This window comes from Lepidochelys kempii, chromosome 12, assembly GCF_965140285.1.
Source record: "Lepidochelys kempii isolate rLepKem1 chromosome 12, rLepKem1.hap1, whole genome shotgun sequence".
Classification (NCBI taxonomy): Eukaryota; Metazoa; Chordata; order Testudines; family Cheloniidae; genus Lepidochelys; species Lepidochelys kempii.
The window spans coordinates 38,646,310-38,670,190 of NC_136391.1; the positions used below are offsets into that span (position 1 = coordinate 38,646,310).

Consider the following 23,881-nt stretch of genomic DNA (forward strand, 5'->3'; position numbering starts at 1 on the left):
GATTGGTATAAAGGGAATAGTGTTGGCTACCTTTCAAACAACCCTAATTAAGATAACTTGGGTAGTTTTCAAAAGTCCTAAACTATTGTAATGGTTCTTCTAACTCCCAAGTACTTTCTTATGACTTTCTCACACATTAAATAAGATCTCCTGATACTGTGAGTTCATGTTCTGCTGGAGACTGGAGTTAAATTTTTGCGGAGGTATTTCTTTCCACGCTTCTTGTGAAGAAGCCATCAGATGCTTTTGTTTCTATTTAAAATATAAATTGTGCTGAGTACATAAAAAATACAGGAGGCAGTATATTTATTTTCTTTTCCTTTGAACTTACCAGAAACATAGTACAATGACTGTCCTGAGCTTCTGTGTACAGGAGGGTTATGCCACTGTCACATATCGTTTTCTCCACAGTTCTCCCAATTTATTATGAGCCTGCAGCGTGCTGTAGAAACAATGTTTTGTTACCCTGACAACAAAAGCCCAACTTTTGGATGTTATTTTGCTTGTGTTTTTGTAGATGCTGCCACTTATGATGTAAATTAAATATTTGAGGAGTTTACCTCTGCCCCCACCCCCTTTCCATTTTTCTGCTTTTTCGTTCTGGTATCAAAATTAAATCACAGTGCTGAGTGTAGATAGAGTGTTTTAGATTTTTAAAAGCCACATATTGTACGTATGTGATACTGGTAGATATTTGGTGACGAGGGCATGCTAGTTTTAGGCTGCGCATTTGCTACAATTTTTTTTTTTTTGCTTTATTTAAAAGGTATAAGCCCCATTCAACTTAGCCTCTCCTCAGAATTAGGATCCAAAATTCTACGGATAAGAAGTTATTTTCAAAGGGACAGAATATTGTTTCCCATTGAAATTGTCTGAAGATTTTGGCAAATGTCCACACTTCATATTTCTCTTAAAGGGAAGTCCTTCAGCCTGCATCTTGAACTTCTGTTTTTCAGCATAACTAATCTCGTCAGGAATTTGATGACTGGAGGATGAGACCAGCATCTTGACATTTTAGAACCCTATGTACATTTATGGGGTTGGCTGGGACTTGCCATATAAAAAGATAAAGGGAAAAATCCATGACCTTGGAATACTGAGTAATCATCTCCCTCTTGGCTCCCTTACGTCACAACAAAAGATTTCCCACCAGCCAGACACTGTGGTGACACCGTTTATTATTCACTGAAGAACTTTTATCTGTGCTGGGCAGAGAGTATGGGTCACTCTTTTATGGCTTGCTCCTCATGCTTTTGTGTTCAGCAACAGCATCCCGATCAGATTTCTATGAGGTGGAAGTATTTTTCTCTGATATATCCATCTCTTAAGCTAAAACCCTTCTTTAGTACTTCTCAAAATAGGGAGTTATTGTAGAATCATATGTAATGTCTGTTTCTGAAGCCCTTATTTATGTGGGCTGTTCTGTTGATTTTACTAGGTTTACACCCATAAGTAAGTCCTTCAAGGCCAGACCCTTTATCAGAAAATGCTGATGTTATGTGTATAGATTTAGATAATCTTTTCCCCTTTTTAGACTGAATTTATAGAAGGATTACAAGTGCATTAACCGAACCTACATGGCATTGAACTGGAATGCTTGGGTATGGAATTTCTGGAATTTTATTGATACTTTTGCTGAAATGTGTTTGATGTGTGTAAAATTATAGATCGCCTTTTAAAAAAATAAGTTTTAAACTAATTTGAGTCAGCTTCCCTTCTTCCTTATGGCAATGTTCTCATCTTTTCGACTGTTACAACATCTGCATCTCTGATAACCAAGAGAGCATAAATCTTCAGATCAACTTTGACCTTTTGTTCAGGTAGAATATGGCCTCAGGAAGAAGGACGGCCATTAGGGTTGCCAATTTTGGTTGGATGTATTCCTGGAGGTTTCATCACATGACAATCCTGGAGGGTTGGCAGCCCTAATGGTCATGTGGATTGGGAGTCTGCACTCATCACAGACTTTGAGCAGACAATTTTCTGTGCCTAAACTTCCTCCCCTGTAAAATATAAGGGTGAATATACTTCCCTACCTCACAGGGAGTGTCTGAGCCCTATTTTACTAATGTTTGTAATGCACATTGAGATTCTCCAATGCTGTAGAGACCTGATCCAGTGCCCGCTGAAGTCAGTGAGAGTCTTTCAAAAGGCATTGGTTCAGGCCTTGTATATGCAAAGTATTATGACTTTCACCAACAGTCTGGCTGGTGAAATGTCCAGTGCATTACAACACGGCATAAATGCTTTTTTGAGATATTTCCCTCACTGCGGGTGTCTAGTGAGAAAAGTCCATTCCCCCACTAGTATATCAGCAGCAGACAATAAAAAACAAGGTAAACCAGGTTCTCTAAGAATTTGTGATGAGTCAGATGCACAAATATGATTTGATTACAAACTTCTGACCTCAGAATAGCCTCTGTAATTAATTACAGAAAATGAGTCAAGATGAGGCAACTCTTCCTCCAGTAACAAGATAACATCCTAAAATTACAACCTCGCCAAATCACCAATTCATTATAAATAACTTCTTTGAGTTTGTGCCATCTTTATAATCTGATTGGAACTGTAAGTGTTTGTTTTGTCTTGTGTACATTATTGTGTCTGCTGTACTTTTTAGATGTACGGGTTGGATCTAACCCCCATAACAGTTAATGGAAAGACTCCTTTTAACCGATGGGAGTTGGATCGAAGACCAAGCACTTTGAGGAAACGTTTGTTTGTTTGTTTGTTTGTTTTGTTTGGCAGACCTCACCTGTTGTATACATTGTTTGTGGATCTGGTGCTGCCTGACTGCAGTATCTATCAGTCTCTGAATAATAATAAAGAAGTGCATTTGACGCAGATGTGAATTACTCATGCATAAGATTTCTTGTAATCTCTCTGCATTTAGATCGAATGATATAAATCTTGGTTTAGACCATTATTTCATTGCAGTTAGCTTTGAATCCTTTTCAGACACGATAATAGTTCATAGAATATGTTTTCATTATGCTGATTACCCTTGTTCCTCCATAGCATGCAATTCTCCTAGGAGTTATTATTCTGCTCGGAGCTCTCAAGCCTGTACTGCTACAGTACATTTGTCATTTCCGTTGATATAGTGAAAACAGGCACCAAAACATATTTGACTGCCACACCTTTGTTTTGATGCATTTGTTTTAGTTTAGGCATAAAGTACAAGTGGCAGGATGTGTTTTGGTACATTGGGCTGCAGGCTTTAAATGTCCATTATTAAATATTCTATCTCCTATTGTTCTAAATATTTTAGAGATTGGGCCAGATCCTCCAATTCAGCTGATCTCCTCTAGTTCAGTTCCTCAGAGCTAGTTAGAACAGCCTGAGTCCTGGTCTAATTTATGTCAGCTGACCAAAGGAACTGGTATCTGGGGATTACTGGGGCATAGGGATGTGCCCCTTTTCCTTAGATAAGCCCAAGTATCACAGGCTGGGAGAGAGGATGACACAGGTACCACTATGGTGTTACTCTGGTAATGAAGAGCGAAACTTAAGATGGTTTGGAGAGCTACTGTGCACTGCCAGCCCAGCCCAAATCAGCCAGCATGGACCTGGCCCACTGATTGTAACTGAGTTTTGGTAATTTTACTTCTTGATTGCTTTCATAGAATCATAGAATATCAGGGTTGGAAGGGACCTCAGGAGATCATCTAGTCCAACCCCCTGCTCAAAAGCAGGACCCATCTCCAATTAAATCATCCCAGCCAGGGCTTTGTCAAGCCTGACCTTAAAAACGTCTAAGGAAGGAGATACCACCACCTCCCTAGGCAACGCATTCCAGTGTTTCACCACCCTCCTAGTGAAAAAGTTTTTCCTAATATCCAACCTAAACCTCCCCCACTGCAACTTGAGACCATTACTCCTTGTCCTGTCCTCTTCTACCACTGAGAATAGTCTAGAACCATCCTCTCTGGAACCACCTCTCAGGTAGTTGAAAGCAGCTATCAAATCCCCCCTCATTCGTCTCTTCCGCAGACTAAACAATCCCAGTTCCCTCAGCCTCTCCTCATAAGTCATGTGTTCCAGACCCCTAATCATTTTTGTTGCCCTTCGCTGGACTCTCTCCAATTTATCCACATCCTTCTTGTAGTGTGGGGCCCAAAACTGGACACAGTACTCCAGATGAGGCCTCACCAATGTCGAATAGAGGGGGACGATCACGTCCCTCGATCTGCTCGCTATGCCCCTACTTATACATCCCAAAAAGCCATTGGCCTTCTTGGCAACAAGGGCACACTGCTGGCTCATATCCAGCTTCTCGTCCACTGTCACCCCTAGGTCCTTTTCTGCAGAACTGCTGCCTAGCCATTCGGTCCCTAGTCTGTAGCTGTGCATTGGGTTCTTCCATCCTAAGTGCAGGACCCTGCACTTATCCTTATTGAACCTCATCAGATTACAGCTTTGTACAGTCTCTTCTGGTGTTTTCAGGGTGGGAAATTACTGGAACTAGTTTTAATACAAGAAGCCATCATGGGATACTTTCTTGTGTCTTTCAGTGTTGCAAACTCATTTTAACAAGAATCTTGTAATACTAGGTTATTTTTCCTAAAGTTCCAGTCTCCTGGAGTCATGTTATTTCATGAGACATAGTTATTGTTTTTAAAAAAAGTAAATTTGTAGCCTTCATAGTTGCAGAGAAAAGCTTTAAACAAGTCCCCAGGATATGCTACAAGTTCAAAAGCCAGAAATCAAATAAAAAGAACTTCACATTTACTAAATAATTTAAAAATCTCATGATTTGGGGGGCTTGTTTTGTAATTTTTAAATGTTTGTGGTTAGCAATGCCATATGTTACATACAAGTTAATATAGACAAAATGTCCATACTGTAACTTGCACAGAGCCTCTATTGACTGTGGCTAGTAGAGGGTGACAGAACAGTCTCACTGTGTTGCTTGAGGTGCTGTCTTTTGGTTGACGCATAAATTGATGTCCTAGCTGTTAATGGAATGAAATTTTCGAACACAGCTTCTGAAATTGTTGCTATGCAAATGGGTAATTGTATGTCATGCAAATGGTTAATTATTAATTTAACTACACACAGGTTGAAGAGTGTGCACAATTATCATGCACAGATTTATAAGTTGGTGTGTAGACAGCTGAAAATATGACCTAAAGGTCTGGTGGCAGTTTTTGTTATAGTGGAGGTATTAATTTAAGCTTTTTGGGCAAAATCCAATTATCCTGCCTCCCACTAACTTCCTATTTGTTGTTTTAGTTGGCTATTATTCTGTGCTTCCTGTCCAAAACAATTGTGTAGCTTTGTTGCAAACTTTAGAACAATGTTTTTATTCTAAAGTTATGGGTTGTTATCTTACACATTTGAATACAAAATAAAAGTGCTATATGTCCTGTCCAGAAGGTACTGGTACTGCATCAGCCATTCTTCATTTTCAAAACGCAGCTCCTCTCCACATTTATATTCTATTGTTTGAAGCGGGGGGAGGTTAAAAACTACTATGCATTTTCCAGGCAATCATGCAGAATTAACAGGTCACAAAATATTGTTTCAGTTGATTAGAATCAAGAAAAGAAGAAAACAGATTGATAGATAGATGGATCTAATCCAGGGGTGGGCAAACTTTTTGGCCCAAGGGCCACATCCGGGTTGCAAAACTATATGGAGGGCCGGTTAGGGAAGGCTGTGCCTCCCCAAACAGCCTGGCCCTTGCCCCCATCGCCCCCCTCCCACTTCCTGCCCCCTCAGAATCCCCGACGCATCCAAACCCCCTGCTCCTTGTCCCCTGACCGCCCCCTCCTGGGATGTCTGCCCCAACCGCCCGCCCTGAGACCCCACCCCCTATCCAACCCCCCTTCTCCCTGTCCCCTGACTGCCCCAACCCCTATCCACACCCCCGCCCCCTGACAGGCTCCCTGGGACTCCCATGCCTATCCAACTGCCCCCTGTCCCCTGACTTCCCCCTGGGACTCCCCGCTCCCTGCCCCCTTACCATGCTGGAGCCAGCCATGCCGCCGCACTGCCCGGCAGGAGCAGCGGGCCAGAAGGCTGGTGGTGCAGCGAGCTGAGACTGCAGGGGAGGGGCCGGGGGCTAGCCTCCCTGGCTGGGAGATCAGGGGCCAGGCGGGATGGTCCCATGGGCCGGATGTGGCCGCGGGCCATAGTTTGCCCACCTCTGATCTAATCTATCTACAACGTGTGTGTGAGAGAAAGAGATAACATGATAGAGAAATGTGTCTATGCTATTTCTATTTTATTACATTTAGGTTCTGATACCACGCTCATCTCCGTGTTTCATGACTGTTCATGGTATTTTTAAATGAATTATTTTTCTCTCATTTGAATTATTTCCAAGAATATCTTCTTGTTTCTCAGAGTTATGATAGTACTACAATAGAAAAATAGAACAACAAAATACGATAAAATTTGTAAAAAGGCAAACGTGAAAATGGATGAAACCTTACGTTTTGTGTTTAGAGTATATTAATACTTTGAAGGCAGAAACATTATTGAATCAAATCCATATTTTCTTTGGAGCTCTATGCTGTAGCACAGTGTACAGTTTTATGTAAAATAGTTATGGAAAATACCACCTTTGCTAAAAATTGTTGATTTCCAAAATCTGTGCTTGTTTAAAGCTAGATTCCAATAATGAATGAACTCACAAAATGTTAAGAAAAAGATTTTTAGTGTTCCTCTACTGCTATCATTGGATCTTTTTACTCCTTGGGTTGAAAATTAAATGATGTAGTGAATTTGTTGGTTCATTTTTGCTGTGGGGAGCAGTAGCATTTACATGTGGAATATCCCTTATCCCATCAGATCCTGACCATGATGCATGTTAATCTGAATGGAGGTCTAGGGGGTTTCCACCATCCTTTCCCTTCTGAACTGCAGCTAATTCCCCATATCCCATTTCCCTTCTCGCAGGGCTCCATGGAGTATTGCACTGATCTCTGCAGCTCTCCCTGATACCATTAATTGGTATTTTAGATTGGTGGCAATCACTCTGAGTAGTACTCTTACTTCACCAACATAGGCTGAGAACTTTACTTCTGAGATCTCCTAGCCTTGCAGCACAAAGGGCTTAATAATCCATAGGCGTCTGAAACCTGGATCTCATGCAATAAGGTGTGCTACAGATATGTTAATATTCTTTTGAACCAGGAATGGAGTCTTAGAACTTTTAGTAAGTAATCTAGCTAGGTATGTGTTAGATTATGATTTCTTTAAATGGCTGAGAAAAGAATTGTGCTGAATAGAATAACTATTTCTGTCTGTGTATCTTTTTTGTAACTTAAGGTTTTGCCTAGAGGGGTTCTCTATGTTTTTGAATCTAATTACCCTGTAAGATATCTACCATCCTGATTTTACAGGGGGGATTTCTTTATTTCTATTTACTTCTATTTTTATTAAAAGTCTTCTTGTAAGAAAACTGAATGCTTTTTCATTGTTCTCAGATCCAAGGGTTTGGGTCTGTGGTCACCTATGCAAATTGGTGAGGCTTTTTATCCAACATTTCCCAGGAAAAGGGGGGGTGCAAGTGTTGGGAGGATTGTTCATTGTTCTTAAGATCCAAGGGTCTGGGTCTGTAGTCACCTAGGCAAATTGGTGAGGCTTTTTACCAAACCTTGTCCAGGAAGTGGGGTGCAAGGTTTTGGGAAGTATTTGGGGGGAAAAGACGCGTCCAAACAGCTCTTCCCCAGTAACCAGTATTAGTTTGGTGGTGGTAGCGGCCAATCCAAGGACGACGGGTGTAATATTTTGTACCTTGGGGAAGTTTTGACCTAAGCTGGTAAAGATAAGGTTAGGAGGTTTTTCATGCAGGTTCCCACATCTGTACCCTAGAGTTCAGAGTGGGGGATTTAGAACAACGCTTCCTCAGCTCTCGTCCCCTAAAGCCCCTACTCTACTTGCGCTATATTGATGACATCTTCATCATCTGGACCCATGGAAAAGAAGCCCTTGAGGAATTCCACCATGATTTCAACAACTTCCATCCCACCATCAACCTCAGCCTGGTCCAGTCCACACAAGAGATCCACTTCCTGGACACTACAGTGCTAATAAACAATGGTCACATAAACACCACCCTATACCGGAAACCTACTGACCGCTATTCCTACCTACATGCCTCCAGCTTTCACCCTGACCACACCACACGATCCATCGTCTACAGCCAAGCTCTGCGATACAACCGCATTTGCTCCAACCCCTCAGACAGAGACAAACACCTACAAGATCTCTGTCAAGCTTTCTTACAACTACAATACCCACCTGCAGAAGTAAAGAAACAGATTGATAGAGCCAGAAGAGTTCCCAGAAGTTACCTACTACAGGACAGGCCTAACAAAGAAAATAACAGAACGCCACTAGCCGTCACCTTCAGCCCCCAACTAAAACCCCTCCAACGCATTATTAAGGATCTACAACCTATCCTAAAGGATGAACACTCTCACAAATCTTGGGAGACAGGCCAGTCCTTGCCTACAGACAGCCCCGCAACCTGAAGCAAATACTCACCAACAACCACATACCACACAACAGAACCACTAACCCAGGAACTTATCCTTGCAACAGAGCCCGTTGCCAACTGTGCCCACATATCTATTCAGGGGACACCATCACAGGGCCTAATAACATCAGCCACACGATCAGAGGCTCGTTCACCTGCACATCCACCAATGTGATATATGCCATCATGTGCCAGCAATGCCCCTCTGCCATGTACATTGGTCAAACTGGACAGTCTCTACGTAAAAGAATAAATGGACACAAATCAGATGTCAAGAATTATAACATTCATAAACCAGTCGGAGAACACTTCAATCTCTCTGGTCACGCAATCACAGACATGAAGGTCGCTATCTTAAAACAAAAAAACTTCAAATCCAGACTCCAGCGAGAAACTGCTGAATTGGAACTCATTTGCAAATTGGATACTATTAATTTAGGCTTAAATAGAGACTGGGAGTGGCTAAGTCATTATGCAAGGTAGCCTATTTCCCCTTTTTTTTTCCTACCCCCCCCCCCCGACGTTCTGGTTTAACTTGGATTTAAACTTGGAGAGTGGTCAGTTTGGATGAGCTATTGCCAGCAGGAGAGTGAGTTTGTGTGTGTGTGTGTGTGTGTGTGTGTGTGTCCCTGGGGGGAAAAAAAGAGGGGGGGTGAGAAAGCCTGGATTTGTGCTAGACATGGCCCACCTTGATTACCATGCACATTGTAGGGAGAGTGGTCACTTTGGATGAGCTATTACCAGCAGGAGAGTGAATTTGTGTGTGGGGGGGTGGAGGGTGAGAAAACCTGGATTTGTGCTGGAAATGGCCCAACGTGATGATCACTTTAGATAAGCTATTAGCAGCAGGACAGTGGGGTGGGAAGAGGTATTGTTTCATATTCTCTGTGTGTTATAAAGTCTGCTGCAGTTTCCACGGTATGCATCCGATGAAGTGAGCTGTAGCTCACGAAAGCTCATGCTCAAATAAATTGGTTAGTCTCTAAGGTGCCACAAGTCCTCCTTTTCTTTTTGCGAATACAGACTAACACGGCTGTTACTCTGAAATCGGTGAAAATACAGTAAGCCACAACATTCCATGGTTTATCTAACTCAAACAAACTGCATTAGCCAAAAAAATTTGGCATTTTTTGGTTAAATTTGTATCATTAACCACAACAGCTGTGGTGTATGTTCTCTACGCTTCTTCAGTTGTTTGTACAGGCACAATCTCAAAGTAGACATTACAGAATAAATCTATGTTGTAATATATGCTAAAAGTAAAAGCAGATGAGATGGATGTTTTATTATTTGTTATACAAGGAAACTATACAGATAATAAAAATGCACTCGGAATTATTCTTCCCTCCTTTTTCCTCTCGGTAAAGTGGAAATTGGTTTTGGTTTTCATGGCATTTTGATTTGGCAATTCAAGAGTGGAACTCTCACTTAGATTATACTCTACAGGTGTTAGCTAATAAAGTTTTGACAGATTTAAGGTCACTTTTTACGTGGATGGATTCAAGATGCTTAGAAACACACAGCAATGGGAGTTTCTCTCTCCCTGTGTGTTGGACTTTAATGTGCTCAACCTAACTTAATTTCTTATTTCATTGGCTTATGGCATGTAAACAACGAGTTGCAAATTTATGGCCAGATTCTGAAATTGAAATTAAAGAGATTGTTGGTGGAGTGAAGGTGCTACTCTTTGTGAGTAAGATTGTATGATGAATCTGGCCCTTAACTTCCGTAGGATATCCTGATCTTTAAGAGAAGTGTATTGCTGCTATATAAATGTTTCCAGTTCATTTAAATCAAATATAGCTTTCTTGTAAAATACAGACATTTCTTTTAAATTCCCTAAGTGGTTTGGGACCTGGCTTTCTGAGAAACTACTTTTCTCACCATGCAGCACCACCACAATTGAGGTCAGATGGGGTGTTCTTGCTATCAGTCCCTAAGTTTGAATGTCTTAGGCTAGCAACAGGACATTCTCAGCAAAGGGTCCTTGACTTTGGAATTCACTTCCCTGTCACTGATGCCAAAGAGCCTAACTCTCTTACTTATGTGGGGCAGTGGGGTTATTTTTTGGCAGAGTCTTTTGTTGACTTTGGTCAGTGTGTAATGCATTTAGATATTGTTCATGCACTCAGTGAACTTTATCATGGGTACATTTTATAAATTTAATAAGTTTGTGTGAATTTTGGCACTTCAGATAATACAGAAAGTGATTAAAGTGCGATCAGGAAAGAATTAAAGGATGTTAAGAATAATTAATATCAGCCAACATGGTTTTATGGATTAGGTCTTGTCATACAAATTTAATAATTTTTTGATGAGATCACAAGACAGAGTTAAGCAGTGACTTGATTGTGATCTACAAGTACCCATATGGGGAAGAAATTTGACAATAGACAACTCTTTAAGTTAGCAGAAAAAGGCATAACGAGATCCAGTGATTGGAAGCTGAAGCTAGATCTATTCAGATTATAAATGAAGCACAATTTTTAACAGTGAGAGTAATTAATCATTGGAGCAATTTACCAAGGGGTGTGGTGGATTCTCCATCACTTGAAGTCTTTAAATTGAGACTGAATATCTTTCTAAAGGATGTGCTATAGCTCAAACAGAAATTATGGACTTGGTGCAGAGGTTATGGGATGAGGTTCTTTGGCCTGTGTCATGCAGGAAGTCAGACTAGACAATGAAGGGTCCTTTCCGGCCTTAAAATCTATGAATCTGTGAACCCCCTGGAAATACTTTTACCATTGGATAAAAAAACCAATGTTGGGTTTGTACATACGTGTCCGAGGCTGTCGTTTCTTTCCTACAGATGCCAGTTATAGTGGCAATAGTAATGAATGCAACTTCATCTTGAAAAAATAAGGAATTACGATATTTAACTCTTTTGGAGGAAGTGTCGACCTTTCATATTCTACCTGTTTCCTAGGTCTTGGTGTTATCATAATAGTTCAGTCTCTATCTTCATTCACTCCTTTTCTGCTCTGCTGATGCTGCCAAGAGGTCAGTTTTATGGGAAGTGGTCTGTGAAACCACTGAAATGGTTTTGCATCAGACACCAAACAGCCATGAGATAAGAACTTTCAGTCGCTGATGACCTGGGTTGAATCTGAACCAGCGAGGTGGAAGGATGTAACATAGATCCCATTACCAACACCTGGAAACTCTACGCCCTTCTATATTGGGTTTGGTTTTATTGTCATACATTATTCTATGATTGCTCTGCTTTCTCCTTTGGCAAACTAGCAGAACGCATTTCTCCATTGAAGTGAACAAAAAAGAAAAAGAAAGTATTCTTTATGGATGGTAGAGCCTTAGAATTCCTCCCATTTGATTCACAATTGAGTTGACATACTGTGTGTACCCTTCTGGATTCCTGAATTAGTTCTGTATTGTTTGAGAACTAGATTGGACCAGACCTCTGATTTCTTGGAGAAACCGATTAATTTACAATGATAAAATAATAAGTTAATGTTGTAAAAACTGCAGCTTATCAGAATCTGGTTGCTTCAGTTATATTCATCTACCTGCCCAGCAAATCTACTGAATAAACAACGTTTTGCTGGCACCATCTATACTGGATCTTATTAGTCTTAAGGCTCCATGAAGAAAATATTAAGACAGGAAAGAATGTGTTAATGGGTGTAATAAATCTTATTTAAGTGAGTAGATTTATCAGTTCAGCTTATTAATATTTAAAGAAACTACATGTGCTACTTTGAATGCCTTCATATTAGTTTTGCTATCATTGCAGAAGGAAAGTGCATGCCCATCTCAGAAAGATAGGCAGATGTTTCTTAAATATCTGCCTCAAGATTAAATGCAGCTTTCTATGAATCATCTAAACCTATACTTTTCTTCCTATCTTCAGGCCCAAACTGCCCTTTTAAACAAATTATTAATTGGACTGTGTCACTGGGATCTTTCCCTTTTCCTGGGTATGAGTCTTTTCTTTTGTGCAAAATTTGCTGAAACACTTATTTGCCAACAACCAGCATTGTAGTATTTTCAGACATGAATATTCTATAAACCACCACCCTCTCACTGAATCAAGGTCTCATTCTTTAAAGGAACAGCATCTTTTATTGCATTGCAGCATTAGAAATATGAAGAAATGATGGAAAAATACATTGAATTCCTATTGTGTAGGCTATTCCTATACATGTTTGCCCAGGTTAATAACAAAGCACAACACTACAGTAGCAAAAAGAAAAGGAGTACTTGTGGCACCTTAGAGACTAACCAATTTATTTGAGCATAAGCTTTCGTGAGCTACAGCTCACTTCATCGGATGCATACTGTATGAGCTGTAGCTCATGAAAGCTTATGCTCAGATAAATTGGTTAGTCTCTAAGGTGCCACAAGTACTCCTTTTCTTTTTGCGAATACAGACTAACACGGCTGTTACTCTGACTACAGTAGCAAGAATTTGACAGAAATGAGGGTGAGTAACTTGTCTTTTTTGTGGAAACAGACTTTTCCACTTTTTTCCTCTTTTGCAATTCAGGGCTTAGAGAGTAGCTTCATATAGTGTTGCTATCTAGAAGAATAATTTTCAGTGATAAGTATAAATCCTCTGAGAAGGTGATATGTACTGTGCCAAGTTTGGAAACTATGCTGGAATGATTTCAGGAGAAATCAGAAGAAAGGTGCATTTTAATCTTTTTTTTTTTCTTGTCTTGCAGTTGAATTCTAAATTGGAACTATTAGTTATGGACTGAAAGCTGTTTTTAAATGGAAAGGAGGAGAGCAGAGAATGTAGCTGGGTTTTATTATTATTATTATTATTTATTATTATTATTATTATTTTATTTAATTTATTATTTGCAATTATTTATTAATATTATTACATGCATTTGTATGGCAACCATCACCATGTTACCTGGCTCAAAATGAAGTTAAAACTTTTTTCCGAGGTTCACAGAGCTTATACCCTTCACATACCCGGTGCACAGTCAACTTCTGGAACTCATTGCTAGGGGATTCTGTGAAGGCCAAAAGTATAACTGAGTTAAGAAAAATAATTAGATAAGTTCATGCAGAATAGGTCCATCAATGGCTATTGCCAAGATGGTCAGGGACCCAGCCCTATGCTCTGGGTGTCACTAAATCTGTGACTGCCAGAATCTGGGACTAGAAGACAGGGAATGGATTACTCGATAATTGCCCTGCTTTGTTCATTTCCTCTGAAGCATCTGGCACGGGCGACGGTCAGAAGACAGGGTCCTGGGCTAGGTGGACCATTGGTCTGACCCAGTATGGCCATTCTTTTGTTCTTATCCTTCAGCAGCAAGACAGACTTAAAAAGGAAAGAGATGAGAAGAATATTGAGAGAAGACTAGATAAAAAGGAACAAGTGAGGCTGAAATTCAGGTCAAAGAGAGGATAGTGGTATAATACTGAAAAACTCTGTGTCTTTGTTATATTTCTAAGCAGCACACTCCCATAGATTGTTGCTGCTGGGAAAAGGGATAGTGTGGTTTTGTGTGTGTGTGTTTGGGGGGGATCTGTTTGTTTTGTTTTAGTTCATTTTATCTAATCTGCCTGCCTATCTGCCTATTATGTTTATCCCTATGGTATCTAGGTACATACAAAATTAAGTAAAACAATCATTCAGTCAATAAGACTGTATCCTATATTTTCTACCAGCACCAAGAGCATGTGCTTAATTTAAAAAAATAAAAAAGTTTTTCTTTCTGTCACCTTTAGGGTAGTTACTGGGGAAAAATGAATCTATAGAACTGGGTTTTATTTCTTGTTCTGAAGTTGGTGAGATCTTTGCTCTTTCTCATAGTTGGTGGGCGAGAATTCCATAGCTGCTAATCAGCTGTAAGATTCTTATTCTCCTGTCCTTGAGTCTTGTCGTAGGTAAGATCTTCTCCAGCATGGGGGCTCATGGTCACCAGGAGGGAATGGTAATCCCTGAGGTAGCCAGGGTTAGTCCATTGAGGGCCATGAAGAGCTGCGTCAGAGCTTTAAATATCTGTGCATGAAAGCACTGCTAGCTCAGGGGCACACTCACAGAAACATGTGGACCATAACCTGCCTTGGAATACCCACCTGGACTTCTAGTGAGGTGGGCCAACAAAAGGGAGAGACACTGAGGTAGGCCCACTTCCACACTGAATTCCTGCCGCTGGCTGTGGATTTTCTGGTAGGTGCCTGCACACTGTGCTAGCCTGAATTTGACCCCGATATTCAAAAATACTCTTAAAAAGAAGTTTGCTTCAATTAGTTGCAGGAAGAAAGAAAACTTTAAGACTCCAAATTTTTTTTAGCTTAGATAGGATGCTCCTAAAATATCGATAGTGTATTATGGTGATGGGGTCTTTATAAAATTTATGCAGTTATAGTGTGTTAGTGCAGAGCCTACTAATGTCTAATTAACACTGAACATGTTTTGGCATTTAGTTTTATTCCATCATAAAAGCTAAACATTTATGAAGGAAGAATTAAGTTGTAGATGCCCATTGGCAAGCGTACGTTCTGTATGAGATAAGCATTTATAAACACCATGCAATGTTATTTATTTATTTTTCAGTATTTGCTCAAGCATACTGACTGGTTGGTTTCCTTTCTTTGGTAAAAATTACCCCCATAGCTTTTCTGTTGAGGGGGAAAACATGCAGCCATTGTTTTAACTTCATGGAAATAAATTGTGAGGAATGCAACAAACGATTGTTCCAGCTTTCTAATCACTTGTCTTCTCAATCAAAATAACTCTACAGTGATGTCATGTAAGTCATCCTAAGGTCAGTGGCAGGTAAGAATTATAGAATTGAACTGGTAGTCCAGAGATCCTATGAACAGCCAAACAAAGACTGTATTCTTATCATTTGCTAAGGTTTTCACACACAGCTCCTGATATCCTAGGGTTGTATGATTTAAAACCTTCAGTATTTTGTCTCTCTTTTTTAGCATTTGCGACTTTGGTGTGATAATTTTACTTGTTTTATACTTCATCCAGGAATTTCCATGAAATTTGCAAACACGTTAATGTAAAAATCGGGCTGACTGAAGTGTCCAGGCATTAAGATAAATTACTGAACTCAAGCTACTTTAGTTGTTTGTATTAGTGGGGAGCATGATCTATCAGTTAGAGAACAAGACTGGATTTTATTGTCATCTCTGTCACTGACTCTCACTGTGACCCTGGGCAAGTCACTTCACCTCTCTAGACCTTGGTTTCCTCATGTGTAAAATGGGGATAATAATATCCACCTTTGTAAAAAGCACTTTGATTACCTTGTATTAAAAATGCTCTATATGCCTACTCCAAAAGATGGAAAGACTCCCATTGAGTTTAGTGGGCTGTGGATCAGGTCCTTTATTTGCACAGTGTTATTATTACTGTATGTAGCAAGTAGAAAGTCTGAAGATAGTTCTTTTAGTATAAGCTATTTTATAATATCTTTTTAATTTCGGTATTAAGGCAGGGATATACAGTAATATAGCTGTGTAATTTTTTGCCTGTGAATGAAGAATTTTCTGTAATGCCTACATGGAAATTAAATGGGTGTTTGTTTAATATATTTCGTCCAGTTGAGTTTTCCTCTGAAGAGGGACTTTACTTCTCTGATTATTTGCATTGTTTTATGAATACAGTGTGGTGGCTTTTGTTCTGTTTGGTAGGTCCTCTTGTCATTTGATACAAAGAAAGTGTGAAGTCATGTGGAGAGGGGTCAAGTATGCTAGGGTGACCAGATGTCCCGATTTTATAGGGTCAGTCCCGATTTTTGGGTCTTTTTCTTATATAGGCTCCTTTTACCCCCCAACCTCTGCCCTGATTTTTCACGTTTGCTGTCTGGTCACCCTAAAGTATGCTGAACTGTGACTGAATTTGGATTGATCCTCTCTTTGGCTCAACAAATTGAAAATAATATACTGCACCATTAGGGCTGCAGTTCTAGGTTTTATTTCCAAGTTCTTTTTTTAATAAATAGGGTGGGTCAAGTCAGGAATTTTCCATCTCCATTCTCATCCATTCATGTTGTAATCTCAGAAGCAGGGCAGTAGTTTGAATAGAAGTTACAAGAGTTACTTTATTTTATTTAGAATATAATCTGTAAATATTGAAGACATTAAGAACTTTCCCCTCACTCCCCTCTTTGAAGTTCTCAGTCAGCTGGTTTAATTTAGGGTTGGGATTTTTTTTTCTTGTTTTCACTTTTACTCTCTCATTTGTCCAATGGGTGTTTCACATGGTCAGTTACAGCACTTTCAGTAGTTAAGCATGATTTAATCAGATCTAAGACAACAATTAATATAATTTGTGCAGTGGGTGGGGAACATTAATAAATCATTGTCAGCATCTTTAATTCATAAATACCAGACTTGTTTTGAAGTGTTACAAACAAACAAACAAACAGTGGTTGGGCCTGGAATACAAATGTGTAAAAAGGAGCACAAAAGAGTTTTATTCGTTGACTAGTTTTGAAAGAAGGCTGTGGTCTCACTTCCAAATGATAAAATATCCTAGCGAGCCTGACATTGCGTAAGTAGCATGTTGGCACCAGAATTCCCTTTTCTAAACCACAGAATGCACCCACTGTTGCATTTTTTTGACCAAGGCTTTCTTGCACTGTGCCATTCACCTATTCTCATAGCTATTGCAGGAATATATTTCAGGTCATTATTGGTTAAACATATTGTGCACAGTGTATTCTTTTCATCACCAAAATCCTCATTATCTTTGGTGTTGTCTTTGTTACTCTTATCAATGTGGATTAACAATGAGGCTCCTGATTAAATATGATGACAGCAAGAGGTGGGAATTGAACTTAAATGCACTAACTCTATATACTGTGTACAAAAATGAGTTCTGTAATGCAGAAAATCTGAGAAAAATGCAGTTGAATAGGAAAAAGAAAGTTCCACTTAATAAAAAAAATTGTGATGGAAGGTGCATGTATGTGGGTTCCAAAAAAATGAAAATAAAAATAAAATAAAAAAATCAGTGAATGGAAATGTTACAGTATCTTGTTTTAAGTATTTAGATATTTTAATAGGCTAAGATATACACAGAAAGTCATCCAATTCATGCAGATTTACAATAGGTAGTTAACAATGGATTATTACCATCAAGGAAACAATGTCTGTTTCCTTATTTAATACTCCAGAGTGAGACTTTGGAATTTGCATAAAAGTTGAAGTGATAGCTGCCACAGTTTCAGTGGAACTGCACCTGTATTCCTCCTCTGTGGTCCACCAAAGGCACCCCCTTCAGGCTTCCTGGTCCCAGCTGGCACCTCTCTTGGGTGAACACCTGCATCTCCCACCCTTCCCACTGGGGATTTTAAGGTTACACAGCTCCATCCATGCCTTACATGATGATATCCTTAGCAAGCTAAACTGCCTAAAATGGCCAGCCTCTGTGCTTTACTTTACTTTTTTACTTTTACTTTTCATACAAGGGCTATGAGTCTGAGCACTGCATTGCCCATAGTTATAAGTTACCACACAGCTCCTTCCAAGCAAGCACAATTATTTTATGGTAAAAGCTTTACAGAGAAAACATATTAAAACAATAAAGGAACTTACATGCATGCTAAAGAACTTACTAGAGGTCACTCCCAACTCCAGCCTAGGGCTCTATTAGGTTTTAGTCCTTCAAAACCCACAGCTTGGTTTTCCCCATGGTTACAAGTTAATCCATCTTAGATCCAGAGACCAAGTTGGGCAGATCAACTGTTTCTTTATACACCTGAGTCTTTGATTATGGCCTTCTGTAACAGGTAATCAGCAGACAAAGACCCTTTCCTCGTGGTGTAGCTTCACAAGGCTGCATTTTTGCATAAGCAGCATTGGGGAATTTGCATTAACCTCTCCCTAGGGATTCCCAGGGTTGTCCCAAAAGTCCATACTTGTCTGGCACATTTTCAATATAGTGTTTTGAACTCCCAGGCGGCATTGGCAATTTCCTGGGAAAAACTAGTTAAGGGCAGAATGCTGGTAAAATACCAGCTTAAACTGGGAATAATAAAATTATTATTAGAATATACTAATAAAAAGTATTGCAAAATATTTTGCGATTTGACAATACTTTTCCAGTAATATGAACTGTTTAATTTTAGTTAAAAGAAATAAAAGAAGAGCCTCAATCTAAAGCTAAATGCTATTGAGTTGGCTACCTCAAACAGAAACTGAAACTTCTGAATCTGGGAATTCCCCTTCTTTGTTTATCAATGAAAATTTCAAACAAACAAAGAAGGGGAATTCCCAGATCCCAAAGTTTCAGTTTCTGTTTGAGGAAGACTGCCAAACTAACTGTCCAGTCCAGTACTCCGTCTCTTGATGTGGCTGGCTGGAGTGCAGCTGAGCTCATGGAGTACAGTGACTCAAATCCAAATATCTCAACATGAGCTAAGGTAGAAGACCACTTGCCCTAATTCTCAGCTATTTTGAGAAAGTTCACGAAGATGGTAAAGAGAGTGTTAGATGCAGAAATTGCAAAGAAAAAGCGATTGGGAAGGCAGACCATATGAGGAAACATTTTGCAAAGTACAGTGGGAAGAACAAAGGGACACAAGAATCACTGCCTTTGGCAAAACGTATGCAAGTATTAGAATCAGAATCTGAGGATGAAGGTAATGATAATACTGCATTACCATTGCCAACTACACCAAAACAAAGTGAGATTCAGGTCAGCCAAAGACGAAGAGGAGGAATTGTCATGGTTCTTCAACCACAAATAGATATCTTTGTAACAAAAACAACTATAGAACTGAAACAAAGGATAGACTTGAAAAATGCAGAATTTTTATGGTGGTAATATTCTCTTTTCTGCTATTGAGCATACAGTTTTTCAAGCAATGATCAGCTGCCTAGGGCCAGGCTACAAAGCACCCAACCAAAAGCTGGTAGCGGGTGAACTGGTAGACGCGGTTACTGATGGCTTGAGGGTGTAAGTACACAATGAATTACATAGAAAAGCAGTTATACGGATACAAGGTGGCTGAAGTAATATGCACAATGACCCACTAATAGTTAACTTTGTGCAGATAGGGAAAAAAACTGGTTTACTTATCAGCTGTTGATATTGGAAGCAATAAGAAGATTGGAAAGTACTGTGCTACTCTGGCAAGAGAAGTCAAGGCATTACAAATAAACTGTATAGTTATGTTCTTAAGAGCTACCTGACAAACAATTTGGAATTAGATGACGACGCTTTGGTTACGTATGGATGTGTATCACATTGGCTCAACCGACTTGGACAAGACCTTAGACCAAGTACTTTCATGAAACACGTAGATTTACAAAAGCATTTCCATAATCACCATCAACCTGGAGCCTGGTTAAAAGAATGCCTAGGATCTGTAAAACCTAAATTCCTGGTGACACATGATGGAACAGTCAACAAACGTGCCTAGAAACATACATTAAAAATCAGCCCCATTCTCTCAGAATTGTGAGTGATCGTGAGGCAGAACTTGAAAATAAAGTGACCAGTATAATTAATAATCAGGGGATTTACGAAGAAGCAAAGAACTTGATCAGTCAGTTGAAACCAGTTGTTGTGGCACTTGACAAACTCCAAAGGGATGCACCAACAATTGCTGCTGCATGCAAAGTATGGTTGCATCTATTGATAAATGAACTGCTGTAAATGGCCCACCTTGATCATCACTACAAAAGGGTTTTTTTTCCTGTTTTTTTTCTCTCTCCTGCTGGTAATAGCTCATCTTACCTGATCACTCTTGTTATAGTGTGTATGGTAACACCCATTGTTTCATGTTCTCTGTGTATATAAAATCTCCCCACTGTATTTTCCACTGAATGCATCTGATGAAGTGAGCTGTAGCTCACGAAAGCTTATGCTCAAATAAATTTGTTAGTCTCTAAGGTGCCACGAGTACTCCTTTTTGAGGAAAGAAATTCAGCTGCACAAGAAGAAACTGCAAGGCAGTGCTTGCTCATCAAAAATGCTGGCTTTCTGCCATATTTACTTGCATTTAAAGTAGAAGAAGCTCCATATCCAGAATCAATGTTTTCATCCATTATCAGGGAAACAGTATCTGCTTATAACGTGGTTGAAGAATGCTGATATTCCATTTGGCTTCATAGAACTGGTGGTGCAATTGCATCAGTGTCCAGCAACTTCAGCAAGCAAACTTTGGATATCATCAATTCAAAACTGAGGAATAGGCTCGTTCTATTCCACTGCATCCAAGTTAGTCTTCTGTTGCAGAATGCTGCGTGGCCAAATGGACCTGGGCTGGTAGTCTGCAACTCTGCATGCTTCTGATTGCTTAATGCTTCATGCCTACAACTCTGCATTATTGTTGTTTTAATGTACTCAGTTTTTAAATTTTTTCTTTATATAATATTGAACATTGAAATGAGAGTCATGGCACGCGTACCTTCCTTGAGAGAATACCAAGCCAAACTATATACAGACATTCCAATGTTCAGTATTATAATTATATATATTAGTATTACACCGACTGTAGTTTTATTTTTTGTTTGTACAATCCTCAGTTAATTTCTGAATCTACTGCCTTATGTAACCACAATTTGAATATGTAACTAAAACTAAGTGTAATATGGGGTGCATTTAATGAAACAGTTTTTAAAATAAAGAATGCCTTAAACTAGGACTAAGTAGTTTTCCTGGGGTGGTAAAAACTGATTTTTACCTGGTAAAAACCACCTTTGGTAAATACCATGCCATCTCTGCTCCCAGGTCTTACATCTGTCTCCCCCAGAGAGGTTATATACAATCATGGCCCACAATAATACATAAACTTAATAAAATAAAGTCTCTCAAGGATATTGCTGAAAATTGCCATCTCTGTCACAATAGCATCACAGCATTTACACAACAGTGAGACTGAATCAAGGGAAAAATTGTGAAACTGTGTTATTTTCTGAAATGTTGGTTGTTAGCCATTAAAGCTGTTTATCCAGATGTTTTAGAACACTGCTATTTTATGGTTCTGTCTGTGAGATTTTATAACTTGGAAACAAAGGATTTATATGAGTGATTTCCTTAACTTCTGAATTCATGAAGACATTGCACAAATATAGTGCCAGAAGAGAGGAGAAAGTAATTTTTTTTATTTTAGCCATTTATACTGACCTGTATAAAGTGACATTTTAAAAGCCATCATCTTTGGGACAGATATGGGTTGCAGTATTGCATTCTTTTCTATATGAACTGTAAAGAGCTGTCATAGTAACTCATTGGAGGCATAGTTTAATCTTAGTGTAGGAAAAGCTTTTCTGATTTAAATGCTTCTTGTGAAGGGCAGGTATTTGTTGTTATAGTGAGTGGAATCTTTGTCAGCCACGCAGATGGCTGCTGTGTTGTGATAGCCATGTTGGTCCCAAGATATTAGACACACAAGGTGGGTGAAGTAAGAACTTTTGGAAATTGGTCCAATAAAATATATTACCTCACTCACCTTTGTCTCTTTAAGCAGGTGGCTGATATTTATTCTCTGATACACTTAAAAAAAGTAAAAAGAAAAGGAGTACTTGTGGCACCTTAGAGACTAACCAATTTATTTGAGCATGAGCTTTCGTGAGCTACAGCTCACTTCATCAGATGTTTAGGGCTACCTAATCTCAAACAGTACTATTGGTCAGAAAATCTTAGAAGCATTACCTGTGGGATTGGTAACTGGTTAAAAGATAGGAAGCAAAGGGTAGGAAAAAATGGTCAGTTTTCACAAACAAGAGAGGTAAATAGTGGTATCCCCTGGAGGTCTGTACTGGGACCAGTCCTATTCAACATATTCATAAATGATCTGGAAAAAGGGGTAAACAGTGAGGTGGCAAAATTTGCAGATGATACAAGACTATCAAGATAGTTAAGTCCCAAGCAGACTGTGAAGAGCTACAAAAGGATCTCACAAAACTGGGTGACTGGGCAACAAAATGGCAGATGAAATTCAATGTTGATAAGCATAGTAATGTACATTTGAAAACATAATCCTAACTATACATATAAAATGATGGGATCTAAATTAGCTGTTACCACTCAAGAAAGAGATCTTGGAGTCGCTGTGCGTAGTTCTCTGAAAATATCCACTCAGTGTGCAGCTGTAGTCAAAAAAGCATTGGGAATCATTAAGAAAGGGATAGATAATAAGACAGAAAATATCACAGTGCCTCTATATAAATCCATTGTATGCCCACATCTTGAATACTGCATGCAAATATGGTCACCCCATCTCAACAAAGATATATTGGAATTGGAAAAGGTTCAGAAAAGGGCAACAAAAATGATTAGGGGTATTGAACAGCTGCCATATGAGGAGAGAGTAAAAAGACTAGGACTTTTCAGCTTGGAAAAGAGACGACTAAGGGAGGATATGATAGAAGTCTATAACATCATGATTGGTGTGGAGAAAGTAAATAAGGAAGTGTTATTTACTCCTTCTCCTACCACACAAACTAGGGGTCACCAAATGAAATTAATAGGCAGCAGGTTAAAACAAACAAAAGGAAGTATTTTTTCACACAACGCAGTAAACCTGTGGAACTCCTTGCCAGAGGATGTTGTGAAGGCCAAGACTACAACAGGGGTCAAAAAAGAACTAGATAAGTTCCTGGAGGATAGATCCAGGATGGGCAGGGACGGTGTCCCTAGCCTCTGTTTGCCAGAAGCTGAGAATGGGTGACGGGGAATGGATCACTTGATGATTACTTGTTCTGTTCATTCCCTCTGGGGAACCTGGCATTGGCCACTGTCAGAAGACAGGATACTGGGCTAGATGGACCTTTGGTCTGACCCAATATGGCCGTTCTTATGATGGACAATAAAGAAGGCCATTGGATTATTAGTATAGAGCAGACATTGACTCAGATTATAACCTTCTGAGATTCCTTCCTTGGACTAATCAGTGGAACAGCCAAATTGGAAACCATTCTGCAGTTAATAGGACTCTAGGAATTTGGTTTAAAATTAGGGGAAATTAATATGTGCTTTTCTCCCATCTTGACCTCCACTGAGGGAAACAGGCACCTCTGATCCCCCCAGGTTTGCATGAATAGGAGGTGATAAAAAAGGAGATATTTCTGTGTTGTAAACACCTATACCACAATCACATTTTTATCATTCTTGACATGCTAAGAAAGAAACCTTTCCCTTAATGTCTGTTCTTTCAAATTTTGGAAATGAAAAATTGAAAAGAAATAGGTCCCAAGAGAAAAGACTGAATTACAAAGTTACCCAACAGAAAGGTACAACATGAAAAGTCTGTCTCATTACGTACTCTGAGTAAATTCAATACAGAAGGACTCTCTCTCTGTTAAACAGCAAGAAGTATTTCATGTAGGTATTGATATGGAGAAATGGCAGATTGATTTTTAAATCACAAAGCTGTGTTGTTAGTGCCAATAATCTTGTCAAAATTCAGTATAAAATAACATACAGGATTATATCCC

At 39.3% G+C, this 23,881-nt stretch overlaps 1 protein-coding gene across 5 annotated transcripts in view; it reads left to right on the forward strand.

Annotated features, from left to right (window-relative positions):
• The window catches only part of BANP (BTG3 associated nuclear protein), a 244,584-nt gene that overhangs the window by 209,477 nt on the left and 11,226 nt on the right, over positions 1-23,881 (forward strand). Inside the window, exon 13 of one of the 5 annotated variants that reach the window (XM_073308167.2) lies at positions 13,177-18,627. The exons of the other annotated variants lie outside the window; for them this stretch is intronic. Within the exon in view, the coding sequence (XP_073164268.1) occupies positions 13,177-13,212 (36 nt within the window). The 3' untranslated portion in view covers positions 13,213-18,627. Of the gene's footprint in view, positions 1-13,176; positions 18,628-23,881 lie in introns of those variants that run through there. 5 annotated transcript variants of the gene reach the window in all.